Raw genomic sequence first — 24,877 nt, 5'->3', positions numbered from 1 at the left:
AAACTAAAGAATAATCATGCTAAGTGAAATAAGCCAATCTCCCAAAATCAAAGGCCAAATGTTTTCTCTGATAAGCAGATGCTGATCCACAGTGGGGGGTGTGGGGGGGGTGGGGGGGGATGAAGAAAATGAAGGAAATTTGGATTATGCAAAGGGGAGTGAGAGGAGGGGTGGGGTGGTGGGGATGGGAAGGATGGTAAAGTGAGATAGATATTATTATCCTATATACATGTATGAAAAAAAGTTTTTTTAAATAAATAAACACACACACAAAATCTAGATCTGGGGGAAGAATAGTAATGCCCATTATCCTAAATAAAAGGTTCCTTTTTTTTTTTTTTTTTTTTTTTAAGTTTGACAAGCAAATCTGGAAACTCAAAAGTTTTGTTCATGTAACTGAACAAGTATCTCTGCCAGACTTCCTTTGAGATTGATAATTTCACCCTCTCACCCAGCCAAACTTTTTTTTTTTTTTTTTAACTGGTGATTGAACCCCAGGGTATGCCACCTCCAAGTTACATCCCCAGCTCTTTTTAGTTTTTGAGACAGGATCTCACTAAATTGCCCAGTCTGGCCTCACACTTGTAATCCTCCAGCCTCAGCCTCCTGAGTTGTTACCATTACAAGCTAGGGCCTATGACATATATGTACTTATTGATTTTTTTTAAAAAGCAAACATATTGAAGTGCACAAACAAAACATAAAAGTCTAACACACCATAAAGAGTACTAAAAATTATTTCATAGCTATAATCAATATTTATCATTAAATACTCAGTCTAACCCAAAGTACTGTTTCAGATGACACAGGTGTCCCAGATCTCTTTAAAAGTTCCCTAGGAAATTTTAATTTCTATCTTCTCACTCCCCTCATTTTATAAATGTCTTTGCAATGAGCAGAAAGGGAAAGATCACTACCCTGGAATTGGGTCTGTCATTCTTTGAAGAAATAGACATTTCCATGGGAAGCATCTGAATCTCATACCAAAGTGCTAACCTGAAAGCCTGTGAGACTGAGGAATCCTCAAAATTGTTTTATGTGTTCATCTACCAAAGCATCTGCTGAAACAATGTGCCAAGTTGATACAAAGGAGTTGATACAAAGATTTTTTAAGAAGGGCTATGGATGCAGTTCACTGGTACAGTGCTTGCCTAACATGCACAAGGCCCTGGGTTCAATTCCTAGTTGTAAATTTAAAAAGGCTAGGGGGCTGGGGCTGTAGCTCAGTGGCAGTGCACTTGTCTAGCATGTGTGAGGCAATGGGTTCGATCCTTAGCACCACATTAAAAATAAAATAAAATATAACATAAAATAAAATAACAAAATAAAATAAAATAAAGGCATTCTGTCCATCTACAACTACAAAAAAAAAAAAAAAAAAAAAAAAAGGCCAGGATTCTTGACCCAAGGGTGTCCCAGAAAACTGGGTCTTTATTCCACCGTCCTATAATCCACTAGAACAACTATAAAAAAGTTGTCATAAAAAGAATACCATCAGTGTGAATGGAAATAAAAATGGACAAACATACCTCTCTATCATGGTGTGTTTGGGGGGGGGGGGTTGAAACTTAGGAATCAATACGTAGATTTATACACCTCAAAGGAATTTTTTTTTCTCTCTTTTGGATGAGCTGGGAGGATTTCTCCCTCCTCCCAGTAACGGCCAGTAGCAGCATCTATCTATTCATAAGTACTGAATAAGCAAGCAGTGGCCATGGAAAGGGAGTGTAATTAGGTGTATGAAAAGAAACAGCAGCGATTAGAGCAATGAAGCAAAAGAAGAAGACAAGCAATGCAAATCGGCAGCACCTGGAGTGGACTGGACCATCGGCATCAGTTTGGGTGGTATATCCTGCTAAGTGCAGAACATTCTTACAACACATTCTTTTGTTCGTAGTTTTTTTTTTACTTTTTCTTTAGCCTGTTATTATGCTGAATTATATTCACTGACTTTTTTTGTGTGTTGCTGGGGATGGAACTCAGGGCCTCGTGCAGGCTAGGCAAGCACTCTACCACTGAGCTACATCCCCAGCCCCATCCACAGACTTTTAAATGCTGTCTCAGTCTTATATTTTCAAGACCAATGATGCATTCATCATGACATGAGGAAGGTAAATCATACCAGTTCATGAGAGCTGACTCTATTCACTTCCCAACTTTACGCTCAGTGACTTCATGTTGGTAGCTTGTGCGTGACCATGGTGGAAATTTTTACATGATAAAAACCAGGGAACAGTACAAACTTAAGGCTTTGTGTGTGTGTGTGTGTGTGTGTGGTGCTGAGGCTTGGACTCAGGGCCTTGTGCATGTGAGGCAAGCACTCTACCAACTGAGCTATATCCCCAGTCCCAAGGCTTTTTATTTTATTCTTTTTCTTTTTTCTGAGAAGTCAGTTTAGCAGTACATTATGATGATGATGGTGATGATTTTTTAAATAGTACTGAGGCTTTACCCAGGGCCTTGCCCATGCTAGACAAGTGCCCCACACTGAGCAAACCGCCAGCCCCTTATCTTTTTTATACACAGCTAAATCTGATTTGCTGCTATTTTGTTCATTTGTCCTCTAAGTTCACAAAGGCAAATGGTCTTATTGTTTTCATGCAATCTCTTTTGGTATTTTCTGGAAGAGTGTGTGAAGAATTAAAATATTATTTCTTCTTTAAAGATTTGTTAGAATTTGCCAATGAAGCCATCTGGGTCTGAGTTTTCTTTGTTAAAGGGTTTTAATCCAATTTATTTAATTCCTACTGGGCTCTTCAGGCTATGTATTCCGCTGATAGTCTGTTGCTGGCAGTATTTCCCTCTAACCCTTTCAATGTCTGCCTGTGGTGATGTCCATTTTAGGACCCACAGTAGTAAGCCTCATTAAATGAACTAGGAAGTGTTCTCTCTTCTCTATTTTCTGAAAGAGTTTGGGTAGAATTAATATTACTTCTTTCTTAAGGGTTTGGTAGAATATGCCAATAAAGTCATCTTGGCCTCGGATTTTCTTTGTAGGAAGGTTTTAAACCATAAATTTGTGCTTCTGTTAAATGCTTCTTCCTTTCTAATATAAACTTTTAATGTTATTAATCTCCTCCTAAGCAATGTGTTAGCTGAAATTTCATTCAACTGAAAATATTTTCTAATTTCCTTCAGACTTTATCTTTGGACCCACAAGCTATTTAGAAATAAGTTGTTTAATTTCCAAATATTTGAGAAATTTCCAGTTACCTTTCAGTTATTGATTTCTAGTCTAATTACCATATGATGAGAGAACATTCTCTGTATACTTTCAATTTTTATAATTTTGTTAAGGTTTATTTTATGGCCCAGAGATGGTCTATCTTGGTAACAGGTCTGTGCACACTTGAAAAATATTCATTCTGTTATTGGGTGGCATTTTCTCCAAATGTATTATTCATCTTTTTAAACACAAACATGTTCACTAAACACCTCTACACAGAACCTTGTTTTCTTTTTATCCAATTTGATTGCAGAAAATACTGTCTTACATAAAACAGGTTTCCCAGGGCTAAAGTTGTAAAGGTAATGTAATAAAGAGCTCGAAGCAGATGTGATTTTTCTGGGCTGTTCCAGGTCCCTACTCAAGGCCAGACCATATCTATTTGCAGAGCTACTAAACCCGAGAAGAATCCATGGAGCAAAGGAAGGAGGGGCTGATGCCTGAGAACCTCTTGGGGTCAGGGAATGACGACTGCACTAAACAGCAACTTGCTAGCCATTTGGCCACAGAGTCCCTCCTGGGATTGTTCTTCAGTCACTCTGTGCTGAGTGTATATGTCCTGGCTACAGTAGAGGCTACCTGAGGTACAAAGCGCGTGTGATAGCTCTGTGTTCCACCGTAACACTTTTGCTGAGGTGCTCAGCATTTATTTAATGACTATTTTGAATTACGATCATCATAATTTGATATAGGACAAGCATTACTGCAACAGTATCTCCAGATAAAATATTTTTCATTAATTTCCAGCAATATAATATCACAGAGACAAGGAAAAGAGCCAACAGAATGAACAAAGTACTGGGATGTGGGGCAAAATTCCTAGCATTCTAGCTACCATTCACCAGACTAGAAAGGTTGAAGAAGAAAAACATAGTCATTATACTATGATGTTATTCTCAAATAAAGACTGATTCGGAGTAATGTAAGCTGTGGAGATTTCGGCCTTGGGAAACTCCTGAGATTGGACAGGTTAATCACCTGATTTATGAACAAGAACAACTTAGGAATAAAAGGTTGCTTCTCTCTAATTGTTTTCGTTTTGTCTTTCCTAGCTAAGTCAGAAAATGCAGAATTGCCCAGGGAGGTACAAGTCAATGAGAATATAATGTGAGTCATTAACGTGAGGCATGAAAATGTATAATTATAAATTGCCTAGTAGCCTCATTAAAAATGAAAAAATAAGCAGGTCAAAGTTATTTTAACTATGTATTTTATTCAACCCAATATATCCAAAATATTATTTCACTATGTAATCAGTATCAAAAATGGGTGATATTTTACATTCTTTGTTTTACACTAAGCCTTCAAAATCCAGTGTACATTCCTTCACCTTGAGCGCACCTTGGTTCCAGCTAACTACTCTTAAAGAGCACCGTGGCCACATGTGGCAGGAGGCTTCTGTGTGAGACAACACAGGTCCTCAGACAACTGGAACAACCACAACAGGCGAAAACCTCCAGCTTCTTTCTAATGCTTCCAACGCACGTGGTCTTACAAGAAGCATCTAACTCACTAATGGCAGTTTCATGCTGTGTTTTACTAGGTGTTTTGCATAATTAAATTACAGAATATAATCTCATTTCCAGATGAAATGTTCTGTTGTAGAGATTCAAAACCCTTTTAAAAATGTAAACAGAAAACTACTTGCCATATTAAAAACACAGGAAGAAGAATTTTTTTAAAAATCTAGGTTAAAAAAAACTTAAGCTTTTAAACTCTCAGTTCTTGAGTAACATGAAAAGATGCTCAATTTATGGACAAACCGAGGTCAAGTTTTCAGCTTACTCCTTTGATTTTCAGATTTGGAAGGCAAGACACACAGGTGCATGCATTGGGACGTAAGCGGCACCAGGACAGACACACTCAGGTGATGAGCCATTATTCTGCCCTGTCTAAGAAGCTTCAGGTCAATTACTATACTTAAGAAAATCCTAGTATTAAAAAAAAAAAAAAAAAAAAAAAAAAATCCAAGTATCTGATAAATAAGGGTAAGCTTTTCCACAGTGCTTCAGGGATCTGCTTTTAGCCACAAGGCTGGGCACCCCACCCAACAGCCTGGAGAGCTGGCCCTGCCAGCATGTGTCCTCTCACAGGGCACTCCGAGATGAGTAAGCTGTTACCTTTCTTTGCTGACAACTCTGACAGATACAGGTCACCTTCTACCCCTCACCCAATTCCAGGAATTCTAGAACAACCTGACTCAGAGGAATGTGAAGGAGAGAAGTGTTTGGGGCCCTGCGTACACAGTTCAAAGCACAAAGCCCTACCTGGAGCACTAGGGTAACAGAGGTAAGAAGCCAAAGGGAGCCTACGAGAATCCTGCCCTTGGGAGAGTCCCTGGGGGCTCCAAATGCCCTTCTTCTAGGAGGAGTCTGACTGGCCCTCCTTCTTCCTACCCTATCTTCTCAGACCCCCAGTTGCTGTGGGTTCCTCTTTCCTGAACCTGAACAACAGTGTTTTTTTTTTTTTTTTTGGTTTTGTTTTTTCTGTGATAAAGATCTATTAGACACTAAATTCCACAGTTGTCACCAAAAAAAAAAAAAAAAAAAAAAAAAAAAACCATCCATGAATCAAGATCTCAATTGCACGTCTACCGTGATTAATCATTTGTTAGCCTAGGTGAGATCCTATCCTGCTCTTACTTGATTACACGAAAGACTACTGGTCGAAACACAGGTGCTGACATCAACCACACACCTTGGCAGCTGTGAAGGGTCGGATAGGCTTGGGTCCCAATCCTGCCTTCACCAGTTGCCAACAGGTTGTGCTGGGTGATGCTTGGCCCTTGGACCCCAGTTTTCTCCCCTGTGAAAGGGTCCAGCATGCTTTCCTCACCCAACCTTATCCTATGTATGCCTAAGCCACAATGATTTTTCTCCACGTTGACAGTACTTTTTGAGGAATAATTTACATACCAAATATGAACACATTTTAAGCCTATGCTTTTTAAAGTGCTAATATTAATGTTCACAATAGTAGCTGGCCTTTAAGCATATACTATGTCTCTAGGTATCTCGGGTGCATTATTTTCTTCTGCCAATTCCCTATAACTTCACAAGTGAGCAAAGTGGTAAGAGGAGAAGGGATGTGCCTTCCAAGGTCCAGAGACTGCACATCTGCGACTTGAACCAAATCTCCCTAACTGGAGTCTCGGGCTCCACGCATAACCCCCAGCCCCAGCCTGGCCCGCAGAATGGCTAGTGCCTCATTACCCCTCAGTACCGAGTAGCATTACCCCTACTCCCAGAAAGCTCCCTTCTCTGTCACTCTGCTCCTGTCACTGTACCTGTTAACTGGCTGATTTACTGAACTGAGTTACCAACTCCACAGAACGGGGATCAGTCTATCAATCCCCACAGTAACAAATGTTTACTGAATGAAGCCGGATTAGGAGAGTGGGTGTGGAGAGTACAGGAATCCACGGCAATCACAGGTAGGCAGGGCAGGCTGGCATGCCCCCGCAGCCCCCGCAGCCCCCGCAGCCCGTACGTGGAGTGTGGCTGTGGAACTGGAGACATACGAAGGAACAAGGCCAGCAGTTACTTGCAAGAAGACTTGTCTCTGTTCTTAAAGAGAAAAACCAAGGTAAAACTGCACAAAATTGTACAGAGCAAGAAAAGAAAGAAACAAAGAGTCTTGAGTGAAGTGTTCAGGCTTTTGAGAACAGCATTTAAATGAGCTCCTTATCTGGAGAGAGAGGAGTTGTGGACAGAGCCCAGGTGTCCTGCCTCCTACCCAAGGCTCTCCCCGGAACATTACAAAGGCTGACAGGAAACCCTGAGACAATCACCGGGGCTACTTCACCTGAACCACATCAGACAGGCAGAGTGCAGACTGGTCGTTAGAGGCTCAGGACAAGAGGCTGACCAAGTATGACTTGCTGCCAGCCCTCCTGAATTCTGCCTGAGGTGCCCCTAGTCACCTGAACCAGGCTGCTCTTGCAGAAGGCGATTTCCAGTCAAACCTAATCATCTTTTCATACCATCAACCAGTCAAGTTTTTTCTGGGACTTGAATAACTCCCAGGATTAAGCTACACGTGGAATTTCTAGATTTTTTATGAGTAATCAAATATCCAGTCTTGAAGGCAGCACAGCAACTCCACGGCCTTTGTTCTGCTTCCCATACAGTGCCCACTGTCCACTGCTCACCTGTTTTAAAATTCTTACCAAGTGAGGTTTCTGCACCTTTAGTTTGGTATGAAGCATGGGAATGGGCATGAAGAGAGGACAGACTGTTAGCACCCCATTCTGTTTCAAGAGCTCAACTGGAAAAAAACAAATCAAAAGTGAAATGCCCTCGACCCACACTAAACACATCGCAGACAAGACTCATTTCTTTCTGAAGCTGGGACGATTAAAATGGAGACAGGGCCTGCCACTGGGGACAATGACCCAGTCAGCAGGCTGCAGCTGTCTGGCCCACAGACTGGTCCTGTGATGGTGTCTGTAAAAGGTCAGGGGTTTCTCTTCAATTCTCTACTGGATTTTGATGTCACGTTTGGCTGAAAATACAAACCACAATCTATAAAGGGGCCCTTTTAATACTTGGAGAGATTAAAAGCTACAATTAACCTTTTGCAAAATAATAAAGTCTGGAAGAACTACTGTTGTGCTCACTTTCAGTTTATGGTGCCAACGAGGAGTTCAAAGCCAAAGATCTTACGCAGCTTGATGCTGAGCTGACAGAGAAAAGTGCCAGCCCTCTGGCCCAAGGAAGCAATGGGAATTCCTCTGCCTCCAGAGTGCGGGGAGCCTGAGCTGACACCGTTGCACTACTCGTTTTCACCCTGTGGCTGTGCTTGGCTGTGCTGCCTGGGCGCCTGCCCATCATCCAGATCCCTGCTCATTTTTTCTTTGAGTCTATCAGGGAAGAAGCAAATCCTAAATTGAGACCACTGCTACTAAGAACCACCTCTGAAGCACACGAAAAGGTGATTATTATTCTTTTGTCCCCCAAACTAAAACAAAAGCAGGAGTTCATCTTTACCAGGCTTTTCAATCTACGAACAGTTGAGCACTAGAATCATCAGTTAAAAACAGCATCACAGTCAGCCAGGTGTGCACACCTGTAATCCCAGTGATCTGAGAGGCTGAGGCAGAAGGACTGCAAGTTTGAGGCCAGCCTCAGAAACTCTAAGGTCCCAAGCAACTTAGAGAGACCCTGTCTCAAAATAAAAATAAAAAGGGCTGGGGATATGATTCAGTGATGAAGCAACTTGGTACCAAAAACAAACAACAATAATAAAAACATCATCACAAACCATGTAGAATAGTGAAGAAACAATCTAATAAGCATTAGGTACAAATTCAATTTCACCTATGAAAGATAAGAAATCTACAGACATACAGAATTCATACAAGGAATGAAAGCTTTGAGCAGATAGCCAACATTCAAAACAAATGCTACTCAAAGACACTATGGAGAACATTAAAAACAAAAAAATATTTAAGGGAAGAAAGTGCCAGCATCAATACCACCCACATCTCCCAACTGCCTGTTTCAAGGTCACCTTCACAGATATATCACTAGAATCATAAGAGTCAGGGCTAAAGCCAGAGGCTCTGGGAAAATGGCCTTTATTCCAGCCTTCCCAGCCTCCAGGGGGCACCTCCCAAAGTCAGGTGGGTTTTTAATTCTAATGCCTTGGCAGACAGTAATAAAATAGGAAACAAAAAGCACTTAATTAGTTGGACAAAGAACATAATCTCAGATGAACCACTGTAATAACTAAAGTCTTATTTATGTTAACACATGATAAACCATATTAGTAAGTATTAAAATTATAATAGATCAGTAAGCTAATAAAGTACTAGCCTCCAAACTTTGCAGATTACACACCTCACAATTAAACAAATTTGTTAATCTATACCAACAATACAGACTTTTACTTAAAAATCATATATACGTTCTAATACAGCTTTTTAAAAAATTTTTAATGTTATTGTATTTTCATACTGTTGTTTTATTTATTCATTTATTTTTATGTGGTGCTGAGGATAGAACGCAGTGCCTCACACATGCTGAGCGAGCACTCTACAACTGAGCCACAACTGTAGTCCCTAATACAGTTTTATAAAATGTAAACAGAAATACACAGCAAAAGATGAAGTAATTAGACTTTTTGCTAAGTTTTAGTTTTTCCATTATGATACTGTCTTTAACTGACTTTTTTTTTTTTTTTTTTTGTACTGGGGATTGAACCAGGAGCACTTATCCACTGAGTCACATCCCCAGTCCTTTTTTTGTGTTGTTGTTTTTTGTATTTTATTTAGAGACAGGGTCTCACTGAGTTGCTTAGGACCTCACTAAGTTGCTGAGGCTGGCTTTGAACTCGCAATCCTCCTGCCTCAGCCTCTTGAGCTGCTGGGATTACAGGTGTGCACCACCACGCCCAGTTTTAGCTGACACCTTAAGGTCTAATATATATGCTGAAGGTAAGGCTCACTGTTAATGATAATAGATGTAAATCCATTAGTTCAAATAGTCTTATTAATAATTTCCAAGGTTTTTGGACAAAAGTCTATATGTTAATTATCACTAGGTTTATTTTATTTCTTAACCAGAAAGAACAAAAAAAGAGATAAAAACTTTTAATATTTTCTTACTGGTAGAGTCTTGTAGCAACCCATTTGGATACCACTGAAAGAAAGAAGCATTGGAATAAAACAATGAGTAAAAACAGTGGTGTGGGCACCTACACAAAAACACATGCTCCCTGGGGCTATCTTGTTTGCATATTCATCTTTGAGAAACCTTTTTTTTTTTTTTTTTTTTTTTTTTGGTGATGCTGGGGATCGAACCCAGAGCCTTGAGCTTTCGAGGCAAGCACTCTACCAACTGAGCTCCAACTGAGCTATATCCCCAGCCCAGGGAAAGCTTTTTCTTTTATTGACAGTATTGGGAATTAAACCCAGAGGTACTCTACCACTGAGTTACATTCTCAGGCTTTTTTTTGAGGTTTCCCAGACTGGCTTTGAACTTGCAATCCTCCTGCCTCAGCCTCCAAGTCACTGGGATGAGAGACATGTTAACACAGCGCCAGGCCAAAAGCAAACCTTTTTCTAAAGGTTAATTACTATTTGATAAGGATAGTCTTTCATAGGGCTGTGGCTGTAGCTCAGTGGCAGTATACTTGCCTAGTACGTGTGAGGTACTGGGTTCGATCCTTAGCACCACATAAAAATAAATAAAGGCATTCTGTCCATCTACAAATACAGAAAAAAATTTTTTAAAAACTTATTTAAAAAAAAGAATAGTCCTCAAGGTATTTTGTTCTTTCTTTACATATTAAATATAAACTTGGGGTTGAAAAGATAGCTAGCATTTTTATATAGTTAATACCTTTTTCTTCCACAAAAGCATGATTTGAGAAATCTTAAACCCACAATGCTCACAACCTCTTTCCTCACTCCATACATGACAACTGGAACAAACCTAAAGATGGTCCTGGAATACCTAGCCAGAATTCAGGATACATTTTCAAGATGCCATGAACTGTTCTCATACATGTCATAAGTTTATGAGTTGGATGGAAATTAGAAAAATGCTGATTATTGAACTAAATGTTGGGTACAGGAAGAAAGCATTGTATCAGTTTTCTAACTTTTGCTTTTATTTGAAATATTCTACAATAAAAAGCTGGAAAAGAAGTCAGGTCCAGTGGTGCACACCTATAATCCCAGCAACTCAGGAGGCTGAGGCAGGAGAATCACAAGTTCAAGGTCAGCCTCAGCAACTTGGGGAGGCCCTAAGCAAAACAAAAATTTTTAAAAATCACCAGTACCCACTCCCCCCGCCAAAAAAAAGTCCTGGGATCATCTGTTATCCTAAACCATACATTGTTCCTATGAAATTCCTGGGTCTGATTCCCAGCATAGAAAGAGGGGAAGGCGGGAAGAGGGGGGACAAAAACAGCATGAAAACACCAAACACCACGAGGTCTACCTGCACTGAAACCATCTTACCTGACAGATCTTCTAGCAAGAAGGTGCACTAGGAAATAGCTATGTTTATAAAAATCATACATTAAAAATCAAGTGAGAGCTAGGGCTCAGGGGTAGAGCGCTTGCCGGCATGTGTGAGGCACTGGGTTCCATCCTCAGCACCTCATATAAACAGATAAATAAAATAAAGGAAATAAAGGTTAAAAAAAAAAAAAAAAACTCAAGAGACTCATTCCAGAGGCAGAACATTTTCAGTTAGTACACAGAAGGAATACTTTTATATTTCTTTTACTTATTGCATTGAGGGTTATAAGATACCAACAGAAAGCAACCAGGCCTACCTTGACTGTATATATGAGGCCATTTTCTCCTAACAATTTGTTCACTCTAGTTTATTTTAAAAAAAGAACTTTATGAAATTGAGATAGTTTACAAACTAGAATTTCTTCTCAATATCAGTAATGTCCTCCCTATAAAATTGCTTTTACAAATCAAAACCAAAGCCTGCATTCAGTGAACCTAATTATTGTGAAAAACCTGTGCTTTTTGTAATAAATATCTAACTGTGCTATGATCTAAAGAAAATTCATTTCTACTAGTTTCTGTAATGGTATAAATATAATTCTAGTGAACATTCTAGGCCATATTTTTAAACAGAGACAGATCGTCATTCTGGAAACCAACAGCCTACTGCTGAATTCTGCTGGGTTTATAAGTCTAACATAAAGAACCTGCTCAAGAATATAATTCAAAACTGCATCTGAGTCACACACTCAAATGTAACTCCAAGAACTTTACGAAATCTTCAGGAAGTTTTTCATTACAAACATAGAAAAGTTGGTGTACAGAATGGCACTGAATGAAATATACTCCTGGCCAAGTGACAAGTACATTCTTGGGGAAGAAGAGCCATCCAATCTGATGAAGAATATGTGGCAAACATCCGAAGCACAACATGCTGATCTACTGCCTCCTTCTCCCAGGCCCAACCCATTCCTTCCCAGGGTCTCCAGCTCAGGACATCTAGTTAAGTCACCCCGAAGAACTCCAGAGATTTACCATGCCAGGGCTGTCACTACAGTGACACCCTTGGGCTCTGTGGCACAGGAGACTCTGCCTTAATCTAACTGGCCCAGCCACCAGGTTCTAAGTCCCATGGGCTTCTCCCGAGGCTCCAGTCGTTGCCCTGCTTCCTGGCATTCACTCCTCGCTTGAGCTGGATGCCCAAGGCAACTTTTTCCCAGGCTGGCTTGCTCACTCGCTTGCTTGCTTGCTTTCTTGCTTGTTTGTTTATGGCACTGGCCACATCCCCAGCCCTTTTATTATTTTTTATTTTGAGACAGGGTCTTACTAGCTTGCTTAGGGCCTCATTAAGTTCCTGAAGCTGCCCTGGAACTTGCCCAAGTTGCTGGGATTATGGGTGTGCGCCACCACATTCATCTCTCCTTCTTTACATCGACCATGACCTCCTGCACATGAAGAAGATGCAGGTCAACATTCCTCATTACTTGTATTCTTGATAATTGCCATTCTGACTGGAGTGAGATGGAATCTCAGTGTGGTTTTTAATTTGCTTTTCTCTAAAGAGAAATTGAACATTTTTTTGTATATTTGTTGACTGACTGTATTTCTTCTTCTATAAAGTGCCTATTCAATTCCTCTGCCCATTTATTGAATGGATTATTATTATTTTTTTGGTGTTAAGTTTTTTGAGTTCTTTATATATCCTGGAGATTAATGCTCTAGCTGAAGTGTGGGTCGCAAAAATTTTCTCCCATTCTGTAGGCTCTCTCTTCACACTTTGATTGTTTTCTTTGCTGTGAAGCAAGTAACGATTAAACTTGATAAGGGTGTATGGGAAAAGGTACACTCATACACTGCTGGTGGGAATGCAAATTGGGGCAACAACTCTGGAAAGTGGTATGGATATTCCTCACAAAACTTGGAATGGGACCACCATTTGACCCAGTTATCCTACTCTCATATCCAACAGACTTAAGATCAGCATACTACAGTGATGCAGCCACATCAATGTTTATAGCAGCTCAAATCACAATAGCTATGCTATGGAACCAACCTAGGCACCCTTCAACAGATGAATAATAAAGAAAACATGGTATATATACACAATGGAATATTACTCAGTCATAAAAAAGAATGACTTTATGACTTTTGCCAGTAAATAGATGGATCTGAATACTACCATGCTAAGTGAACTAAGCCAGACCCAAAAAACCAAAGGCTGAATGTTCGCTCTGATATGCAAATGCTAACGCACAATAAGGGGATCAGGAGGGAAGAATAGAAGTTCAGTGGATTAGACAAAGGGGAATGAAGGGAAGGGAGGAGAGATGGGAATAGGAAAGACAGTAGAACGAATTGGACCTAACTTTCCTGTGTTCACATATGAATACACCACCAGTGAAACTCCACGTCATGTACAACCACGAGAATGGGAAGTTATACTGCATGTATGTATGACATGCCAAAATATACTCTACTGTCATGTATATCTAAAAGGAACAAATAAAAAATGTAAAAAAATATATAAACAAATCCTAACAGTGGAAAGAGAAAAAAAATTAAAAAAAAAAAACAAATGGGCCCTGTAATCCCAGCAACTCAGAGGCTGAGGCAGGAGTGTTGCAAGTTCTAGGCAGCCTCAGCCACTTAGGCATTGGAGATGGTTCTGAGGTTCTTCTACGGACATTGTGACAGCTCTTTAGCCACATGGAGGCCCTTCTTGCGTATATTCCAGAGCAGTATATTCTGATCAGCTGTGCTTGTGTGGGAGATGGTAGAGTACAATGTGGCCTCAAAAGCCACATACCAGCCTTTGAGAATAGCCACTTCTTGGCTGCAAATTCATCTCTTTTGGTTTATCATCCCACATACACATCACTGCTACAGCACCATGTTTAAAAACAAATCAGTAGTGTAAACGGAGTATGAAAACTATCCTGATAAGGTAAAAAAAATTTTTTACTTTTCTCTTCCCTGTCCCTCATGTTGTCACAGAGAAGAAAAACTGTATCCGGCATTGTTTTGGGGGCCAATAAAGGATCTAGGCTCTTAGTCCTGTCCAGGCGGCAAGCACTTCCTGGACCCGTCAATGAGAACAGAGGTTTAAAAACACATGGTCTCCCAAAATAGTCCTTGAGCAACCTGGCTCCCTGCTCAACTGGCTCATGGCTCACAGATGGCGCCTACTGAGGGAATGAAGTATGCAGGATCACCATCAGGGGCGTGCCTCTCTATTAGGGAGTTTAGACAAGGCAAGTGTTAAGAGTCTCTAGTAGCAGGGAGGTTTGTTTTGTTTCTTTGGAGGTTTTCATACAGGCCTTCAAAAACTGCAATATCATTTTCTCTACAAACCTCAATAGGATCCAATGCACAAAAACAACCCAAACCGGTGCTTGGCTAGTGTGCATGAGGACCTGGGTACAATCCCCAGCACTACCAAAAAACAAAAAACAACCAACAACAAAAAAAACCCTATTCAAAAAGTAGCTCTTTTGACTCATTCCAGAAACAGGTTTAAAGATGTCTTAATTCTGTTTTCCATTGCTATAATGAAATATTCGAAGTCTGGGGATTTTAAAGGTAAGGTTGATAAAGGTAAGAGGTTGACAGGTCAGCCTTCTGGAGGCCCAAGAGCATGCTGCAGCATCTGCTCAACTTCTTGTAGGGGCAGGCGCTGCTCCGTGGGTGGGGAAAGAGGAAGGGGCAAGCGGGGGCATGAGGAAGAGCAGCGTGTGTGTGTGAGAGAGAAAAAGGGAAGGTACCTAGCTGGCTTTGTAACAATCCACTCTTGTGATAACTAATCCACTTTTACAGAGCTCCATTAATCCTTCCGCAAGGGTGGAGCCCTCCTGACCTAATTACCTCTTAAAGGACCACCACCTCTCAATACTGTTACCCTGGAAATGAGTTTTGGCAGGGACAAACCACTGCCAATCACAGCAAAAGGCCTGTTTTATAAAGAAACTGAGAACTCTCCTGCATCACTTCACAGCCACAAACCTGGGGCAGAGTGAAAACCCAGAACTCACCACCATGCCCAGCTCCCTAACCCTCCCCTGAGCACCCCACCATTCTACTCTCTTCAAAATGCAGGGGGGCTGGGGTTGTGGCTCAGTGCTAATTCACCACTTAGCATACGTGAGGCACTGGGTTTGATCCTCAGCACCACGTAAAATAAGTAAAATAAAAGCATTGCGTCCAACTACAACTAAAAAATATTTTTAAAAAATAAAATAAAATGCAGGAGGGCAGGGCTGGAGATGTAGCTCAGTGGTGGAGTGCTTGCCTGGCATGTGGCAGGCCCTGGGTTCAATCCCTAGCACTACCGAAATCCAGGAGGGCAGCACTGAATGAGTGAGCACTGACTGGCAAGAGATAGCCGACTTAATTGCAGATGGTTTCTAAGCAACAAGCATCAAGTTTCAAAACCTGTCAAAGATGGACAGGATTCTCTATTTCAATGGGAAAAAGAAAAAACCTAAGCTGTATGTTTTAGTAATGTTTTCCTTCATCTTCTTAAAAAGATCTCTCTGACACGGGCATGGTGTGTGCCAGTGATCCCAGTTATTTGGGAGGCTGAGGCAGGAGGATTGCAAATTCAAGTCAGTCCGGGAAACTTAGCAAGACCCTGTCTCAAACTTAAAAAAATAAAAGGGCTGGGGAATGTAGCTCAGTGATAAAGAACCCCTGGGTTCAATCCCCAGTAACCCCCCTCCAACAACAAAAACAACAAATCATTCCTATCTACCAAGACTAGTTTTTTTGTTGTTGTTATTTTAGCAGGCATCAGGATTCCTTTCAAAAAGCAACTCCATCAGGAGATGACAAGGTCAATACTTAAGTCACTGACTAAATTTTCATCTATTCATGGATCCATCCACTCATCCAGCAATGATTTTACCACATGCCCAACACACAGCAGGTGCTGAGGACTTGGCGATGAACAGATGGATGTGGCCTGTGTGCTCACAGAACTGGTGGTATCGGCAGAAGATAAGAAACATGGAACCACAGCTCTGTTAATAATATGAATTCTGGGAACCCTCTCACAGCGTGGGACTGCTGCTGGGAAGAGGCTACTAGCTGCTAGATCTCCCAGGGTGCCTGACATTTTGCAACTGGCTCATTCCAGTGGAATGAGAAAGTGGTATTTAGGTATTTAAGTAGATCTGCCTTGTCTTCGCTTTCTTGTCTGCCAAAGAACTGAATGCAAAGAACTCTTAATACCTAGGACAGGAACTAATTGGCAACAGCATCATGGGCCTACTTCTGTCATGTTTTACTGGAAAATGGGTCCATCCATTCATTTACCTATTATCTATGGCTGCTTTTCTGCTCAGTACAGAGCTGAGTGGCTGCAATGAGACTCTTGTGCCCACAAACCTAAAATATTTACCATCTGGTCCTTTAAAGAAAAATGCTTGCTGAGACACAAGATGGCAAGAGCCTAGGCCCCTGACTCAACACACTCAGGAGGCCACAACCTATTTGGAACACTTATAAAGAAGACACAAAATAAATTTGTAGTGTTTTACAATAACTAGTATCATCCCAATTCACATAGGCCCAGGGAGAAAATATAACAGAAGAAAATAGATGATCAAAGTTAGATTTCAATATACTTTTCTTATCACAAGATTTGAGTCCTAAATTTAATGTTAACACTGCTAAATGTTTTAAGATCGCCTTATTTTTTTTTCATTTATTTATTTATTTTTGGTTCCAGGTATTGAACCCAGGGGAACCTAACCACTGAGCCACATCCCCAGTCCTTTTTATTTTTGTATTTTGAGACAGAGTCTCACTAACTTGCTTAGGTTCTCACTAAGTTGCTGAGGCTGGCTTTGAACTTGTGATTCTCCTGCCTCAGCCTCCCATCGCCAGGATTACAGGCCTGCAACACCATACCTGGCTAAAGTGACATATTTTAAAAATGATTCTCAAGAGCATGCTCTTCTACTCAATAAAATTAATTAGCCCAAAGATCATCTGCATTTGAAATACTCAGTTGGCAAGATACATCATACCCTTCTAACCTAGAGTACTGCCCTCTTCTAAGTAGAGAATGGATTTAGCTAGGTTTCTAAAAATCACCCTGCACATCAAACAAAACACTCAGGCTAAACTGCCTCATTAGCAATGAATCCATTCTAAACAAGTTGACACTAAGAATGAAAAAGAATTACCAAACGATCAGACCTGTTTAAACACCAATCAGCAAGAATACTCGTAAGACAGCCTAAGACAATTTGTTTGGATTACAGGTGTCAGTCCATGAAAGCATTAGAGTACTTGTTCTGTTCAAGGAAGAGTCAGATAAGTTTATCCCGGACACAGCAAAACACCTTCTGTTATGGTTTGAATATGGCTGGTTTGTCCCTTCCAAAACTCACATTGGAGTTTAATCCCAGTTGTGAGATATTAGATATTAAGATGATAAAAACTTAATCTGATTATAGTATTTTGAGGTGAGGCCTTTGGCAGATAATTAGGATTAGAAAAAAGGTTATGGAGTCGGGGGTCCCCCAAATGACTACTGGTGACTTTAAAAGGGAGAGAGACCAGAGGACGGACGGATGGACACACACACACACACACACACACACACACACACACACACACACCCCTGTTTCCTGCCAGATAATGCCCTGTGCTGCCTGGGGCTGGTAAGAACATCATCATCAGATGTGGCCCCTCAACTTTAGGGAAGATCCATGAGCCGAAATAAACCTCTGCTCAACTTATCCAGTCTGTGGTATTGTGTGATTAACAACAGAATATAGACTAAGCTACCTTCCTTAAAAGAAAAGGTTTTAGTCCTACATGGTTCTACCAATCACTAACTATGTGACCGTGAACAAGTAACTTAACCATTTCTTCATGAGCACACACTGTATCTGAATAGGATTGTGATGAGGACTGAGTGAGATAATGAGTGACCTAAGCCTAGCCCACTGCAGGTGTTCAGCTTATAGTGTTGCCTTTACCATTCCAACGATCAAAAGCACCCAAACTGTTACACCATTAAAATCTCACTCCACTGGCATCCTTTGGTTATTGATAAACCACTGACAAAAAGCAGTGATTGGATCAACTCTAAAGACTGGATTAAAATTAAAATCTTCCCAAGACAAGTAAGTGCTCAAACCAGTTTAAAAAGAATGCCAGGCGATCATTAGGCACTGGAATTAATAGAAGCACCATTTTTCTTGGCAAAAGTTAGCACTAACTTACTTAGTGGGCATGTAAATCAGGTAGTCACAGCACCACCCTATCCAAAAAGCTGATCCACCATGCATAATGAGTCACTTCGCTCTGCTTCCGCATCATATATTAATGCTAAGCTTAAGGGTGTCACATCCTTGATTCAACACCACTTCTCTTAAAAAAGAAATCGTCTCATAACATAATGCCATGTGGAAGAAAGAAAAAAGGTCAGCTGTCTAATACTCCATCCCATTAAAGCGAACAAGTATAAACCTGCACACATGAGAACTTAAGAAAGACAGCAACTAAGACTATCTATCAAATCATTAGTTATAATTCCTTTCACGGGTGTGATAAAGAATTTTTTTTAATTCCCTGTGTGTTTTAAACAATGATCATGTATTTCCTCTGAGCAAGGAAAAAAGATTTTTAAATATAAAAATCAAATAGCAGTTTAGACCCTGAAAGAGTTCTTTTCCTTGTGTTTTTTTATCTTGTTGTTGTTGTTTGTTTTTAAGTTTTGTTTTACAATGGAGAGAGGTCACACTGCCATTGTTAGAGCATTCTTATTTACATAGAGAGGAGGAAAAAACCTATTAGTTTAATAGAAAAGCAAACAAGCTTGGAACTTGAAATACTAAAGGTTTAAAATCAATAAGGTCCAAAAATGCTCCAAGAAAACTGAGCTCTTTTTGTTCTTCCATAATGCAAAGGCTTCTTGGGGCAGGTCCAGGCACGAACTTTCTGTAGAAGTGTCATGGGAAAAGTAACAGGGCACACCAGGCTCCAAATTCTACCTCTGATATTTAATTAAATAGCAAAAATACTTGGACAAATAACCACCTCTCAGAGATTCTCTCCTCATGTGTGAAACTGGAAGCAAAAGAATTAGACAACTTTATAGAATAATGGTTTCTAAACATTTTTTTTAATTCTACATCCTATCTGTAAAAACATATATAAATATATATATGGGGGGAACACATATGTTTTATAAACCATATAAGCTACAACTGCTTTTGTACTGGGTATATTAATGAAACACATATAGTAACGAGAAAAACTTCAAATTTGTAAATATAAACAGAAGTTCTAATAGATTCGTCTTGCACCCTGATGAATCGACTCAGGCATCCACAGGAGGCCCAGAGCCTGGCACCTGACATGCACAGGGAGAAGTGACATCTTTCTCCAGCCCATGCCCCGCTGGGCACAAGAGAGAGGATAGCCAGCAAGGGTCACCGGGGGGTATCAATTTGCCTTCTCTCCCTCTTTGCCTTTTCTTACAATTCTAGGAGTCCAGGGTCTCAAGAATATTTAACCCTAATAGACCCAGCAATATCAAAATCCTCCATAAGTAGCAAATCCCTGGCAAGCTGAGAGACAGACTAACATAGGAACTGGGTGTAAGTACTACTTTCTAGAGTCATGGAGATCTTTGAAAAACTACCTGGTAAATCAACAAAACTTGAGCCAGAATGAGCATCCTGGCTGTCTGGAGAATGGAAAGTCCCTCCAAGTCTTGAAACACTGCTTGGGCAAAAATCTTTAACAATGAGCCAGAACAGAGCGGTTTGCTATGAAGGAAAGCTGAGAGTGAGAGCAGGCGCGTACCTGCTGGCGGCTCACAAGAGGCTTACCTTCAATATTTCAGGTTCTTTGATGTCCAGAGAGCTTGTGTGCCAGTGTTGCAGATGTTTATGTGACTTGTGACATTTATGAGCACTTGGTGGTGTAAAAAACCAGATCATGCAAACTGCAGTCATGAATCCAAGGCCAATTCCCAGAAAGAGGCCGCTCATGTAGTAGGGGAGGGGGAGGATGAGGTACGCATAGACACACATTATAAAGAAGGCCAGCGTCTTCACGGGCAACTCCGGATGCTGCGTGGCCAAGTCCGCCTCGTCTTCGCTGTCTGGAGCTACCCCACCATCTGCGAGCACCTCTGGCTTGAGAGTAACATCTGGGGGCTTATCGGCCCTCCCCTCGCCCTCTGTTTCCAAGTCGAAGTCCTCGGTATACAGTTCACAGAACTCTTCGTCTTCTTTGCTCACTAAAGCAGACAAGGAACATTTCTCAAGAACTAGCGAGCTTGTCTTCAGGCCCAAATCCTTCAGACTGCTCGCCTGGGAAACTCGCAGCTCTGCCTCTCTAGCAGGCTCTTCAGAGGCCTTTGGGGGGTCGCTCCTGGGGACGTTGGAGTCACTGCTGTAACCGTCCCCCTCAGAGTCGCACTCCTCCTCCTTGATGCTGTAGTTGTTATTGCTTTCCAAGTGCCCATTCAAGCTGGACAGATTGGAGAGTTCTGAAGCACTTGAAGATAAGGCTTTGGGCCTATGGCTGCCACTTTCTTCCCCTATGATTTTACTAAGGAGCTGAAAAGGCTCGTATATGACTTCTGAAAGGCGTCGTTTAGTGTCTTCGATTTTCGCCTCCATTTCGGGCACTTTAAAAAAGGAGCGAGTATCAGAAGGAGAAGTCAGCGGGGAAGAAGGTGCAGTTTTGGAATCTCCACCTGTGTTTCGCGGCTGTGTGAACTGCTTAAACAGGTGTAAGTTCAGCTTGGAGTCAGGGGGCTTATAGGACACGGTATCTGACTCCTGCCTGGATGTGTCCGTGGACAGAGACTTGACTAATGTCTTCATCAAGTGCCTGTGCCTTGGGGGGTGTGGGGATTCTTTTGGCTCTACCTCGGTCGACAGGGACTTCACCAGGCTCATGAAGGGTTTTGTGCTGGAGAGGGTGGAGGATGAGGCACTGGATGAGAGGACAGGAGACTTGGAAGGAGAGGACAAAGGGGAGGAAGAACTGGTTTTCTGCTCAGAAAGGGACGACACACTGGGAGAGCTAGCTAAGGGCCCTGAAGAAGATGACCCTGGGGAGAGAGCCAATGGCACTGTACTTAATACTTGCACTGTCGGAGCAGGGGACTCCAACAGCTTTACAGTGTTCTCCGAGACAGGCAAAATGGCAGGGGCCTGGGACCCAGACAGTGCATCTGCCAGGACGGGTGAGGTGGCAAGGCCCACGGGGTCATGACCACCTAAGGGTTCAAGATAGAGGTCCTCCTTGGCTTCAAGCCCGGTTACAATGCTTTGGTCATCCAGCCCCTCTTCGAGGTACTCCCGGAACTCCTCCTCCTCTTCCTCCTCCTCCTCCCCGGATGCCGAGAAGTGAATGGCGATGGTGTCTCGGGACACGGACCTCTGCACGTGCACTTTGGGGGCTGATGGTTTTGGCATGTCAATGGTTTTCTCGGCATGGCGACCATTCAGACTTGTCATTGCCGGCTTCACTAGGACTCAGGCTCTGTGAAAACAGTGAGAAAAACAGAAGTCAGAGTGCTCTCTCCACGGAGACACTGCCATTTGTAGACAGGAGCCCAGATGAAGCTCAGTTTAAATGATGATCATTCTTTTATTTGGCAGATGTCTACTGTTTTTTCATTTCAGCAGGTAAATGGTTTAATTTTCACTAGATTAATTCTAGTTAGGCATTCTCTTTTATAAGCAAACCACACCACAGTTATAAATGCCATATAGTCTGTCTTACTTCACAACATCTGAATAACTGTTTCCTCCCTTTTAGCTGGCTCATTTCTATCAGCAATTCTCTACTACAAGGCTTGAAATACCGGAATAATAGACGTTACCAGTATTCAGAAGACCAAGAGGATCAAAGGCAGCATCCTGGTGATTTTAATGAGCTTGGAACAAACACTTCACCAGTGGCCTTCTGGCTGTAAAGTGCTAGCCCAGAATGGGTATTGCTTCCCCTACAATTTTCACAGTAATGCTAACAATTATTTGGCTTGTGTATACCAACACTGTCAATCTTGCCATTGCAGATAAGTGGCAAAGTATCCAAGTGGAAATCTGTAAACTAATCACCATGATTGGCTCCTTTATCCTCCAAATGACAGGCACCACTCAACCAGGGTAACTTTGGCCACTATGAAGACATGACCATGTTCTGAGGCTTCAGGATAAAGCAAACATCTATTTTAAACTGAATCTGTCATTCAAATGGCAAGAAAATGACATATTGATGCTAGAGCCTATCACCAATCCAGAACTTTATTAAGGACTGCAGCAAGAGACACATTCGCCAGGCTCTCTGCCCTTTTGGAGCTAAGCAGTTAGTTGCAGAGAGACCCTTGGAGAGTTGGGCAGCAAAAAAGACACTAAACCACCTCAGGACATCTGGTTCATTATATCTCTCCTTACTCACTTACAGCCTATACAGTTTGGACCTTAAATATCCCACAAAAGCTCATGTGTTGAAGGCTTAGTCCCCAGCACAGCAGAGGCAGGGCTTTTGGGAAATGATTGGATCACAAGAGATTTAACTTCATGAATGGATTAATCCACTTATGGACTCAAAGCTTAATGGGGTTGAGGGGAGGGGCTCTGCTATAAAAGCAAGTATTCTCTTTGCTTCTTGGCTGCCATGAAGTGACAGATTTACTACACCACGTGCTCCCCACCATAATGTTCTGCCTTACCACAGGCTCACAGACAGAAGAGCCTAGGGACCATGGATTGAGACCTCTGAAACCGGGGGCCAAAATAAATCTTTTCTCCTCTAATTTGATTTTCTCAGGTATTTTGTCACAGCAACAGAAAGCTAAGTAACACATGGTCCATTAACTGAGCACCACACATCTTATCAAGCCTCTCAAGATGAAAATTAACACCACAACCTGGGCAGAGACACTATCAAAAAGAGCTAAGACCCAGGGCAGACTTCAGGAGTTCTGAGGAGGGCAAGACAATGTGTAAGGGAGGTAAGACACTCCCTCAGACTTCTAAACTGATGAGTGATGGCAGAATGGGCATAATTAAGTTGAAGGAAGGGACAAGGGCATGAAGATGATGAATATAGGTGTGGTCAGCCAGCAGGGTCTGTTCAGGACAGAGGGTGGATGCTGGAGGTCAGGAGGGGACCACGGGTATGAGAGAGGCTTCATTTGGAAATGAAGATGTTTATGCTGACAGCATACAACCCAATACAATACACGGACAAGAAATCTGCCGCAGAGGTGGGAAACAATGACCCTGGATCACTGGAGTGTGGAAACTCTCTGGCAAGGACAAGAACACAGGGCTAGAGCAGTCACAACATGGACACATCTGAAACTATACCTTTTTTAACCTTTTTTTTCTTTTGCAGTGTTGGGGATTGAACCCAGGACCTTGTGCTTCAAGCACTCTACCAATTGAGCTATATGCCCAGCCCTGGAACTATACCTTTTTAGTATCAAATACTTGAGAGAAATTACTTCACAAGAACTTTCCAGTCAACTTTTACACAAGTTCACTCCTGACCCTCTGGCTGTCCTCTGCTTGTCGAATTCAGGAAAATAGAGCAATCGCCTTCAACAAGATGAAGCCATTTAAATGGAGGAACTGGGGGCAGCTAGGAAAACAGCCTCAGGTCCAGGACGATCCTTCTTCGAAGGCTTGCAAAGAAGAACAATACCAGGAGCAACACAGTTTTCATCTAACTGTCACCTAATTTTACAAGGGTAATTTTAAGAGAAAATTATAGAGGTAATACAAAAAGAAAGTTTGGCACTTGATAATTCCCAGTAAATTGCTTTAATAACATAAAGGACGACGTGGAAGGCTCCATTCTGAGGCTGCTTCAGGCAGACATCGGCTGCCAAGTGAAGGCTACTCTGTCAAGTGCAAAGCACATGATTTTGAGGCTGAAGGGTGTGAGCTGGTCACTGGGAAGCATGGCAAGAGCAAAGAGGCCCATCTGCAATTTGAGGGTGGGTGACCTGGGAATCAAGGCCAAAGTTAGGCCCAGCCCAAGGTCACAGGGTGAAAATAGCAATACATCCAGGAGCCTGTGGTCTCAGCAGCCAGGCAAGGCCCCAGGGGAAAGGCTGGCACAGAAGGCTGTAATTTTTTGTGCAGGGGTCACCAGGGGCCTACTTACCTAACCCCCTCCCCCACATAGTCAGGGGTGGGTGTCCTGACCTGCCAGATCTCTAACCAGTCTCAAGGTCTGTGCCTGGCAACAGGGTCTGAGTTGGGCCCCAGGAGGCCAGATGAGGGCAGGCAGTTTAGCTCACCATGGTCCCTACTATCTCTCCTGGCTTTGAGCTGCAGCTTCAGAGGTTCACACTGACCAAAGTCTGACTCCACTTTCCTAGTTTTTTACTAAAATCAGCCACATGAGGCCAGAGCATCACTACTAAATCTAAATACATGAAAATCTCTGGACCTCTGTTTACTCATCTGCAAAATGAGGCTGATTCTAGGACCAAAATCACTGGATCACTGAGTGACTAGAACTCAACCCCTCAGATGGTCTCCTCCCCTCTATGCTCCCAACGGCTGGCTGCCAGGGCCAATAGAGTCAGCCCTCCTCGCAGTCAGTCCCACAGGACAACAAGGCCAAGAGGAAAGAGTCCGTGGCCAATGCCCCAGAAGATAATGTGGTTTCTCCAAGGGCATGGCACTGAC

At 42.0% G+C, this 24,877-nt stretch overlaps 1 protein-coding gene across 2 annotated transcripts in view; it reads right to left on the bottom strand.

The window, feature by feature from the left end:
• TEX2 (testis expressed 2) overlaps positions 1 to 24,877 on the bottom strand; it is a 105,833-nt gene that overhangs the window by 45,451 nt on the left and 35,505 nt on the right. For both annotated transcript variants that reach the window (XM_079131565.1, XM_079131566.1), the window contains exon 2: positions 20,042 to 21,710. In XM_079131565.1, the coding sequence (XP_078987691.1) occupies positions 20,042 to 21,685 (1,644 nt within the window). In that variant the 5' untranslated portion in view covers positions 21,686 to 21,710. The remainder of the gene's footprint in view (positions 1 to 20,041; positions 21,711 to 24,877) is intronic.

Source organism: Sciurus vulgaris (assembly GCF_902686455.1).
Source record: "Sciurus vulgaris genome assembly, chromosome: 3".
Classification (NCBI taxonomy): domain Eukaryota; kingdom Metazoa; phylum Chordata; class Mammalia; order Rodentia; family Sciuridae; genus Sciurus; species Sciurus vulgaris.
The sequence above is the reverse complement of the archived record's forward strand: the minus strand, read 5'-3'. Positions and strand labels throughout refer to the sequence as shown.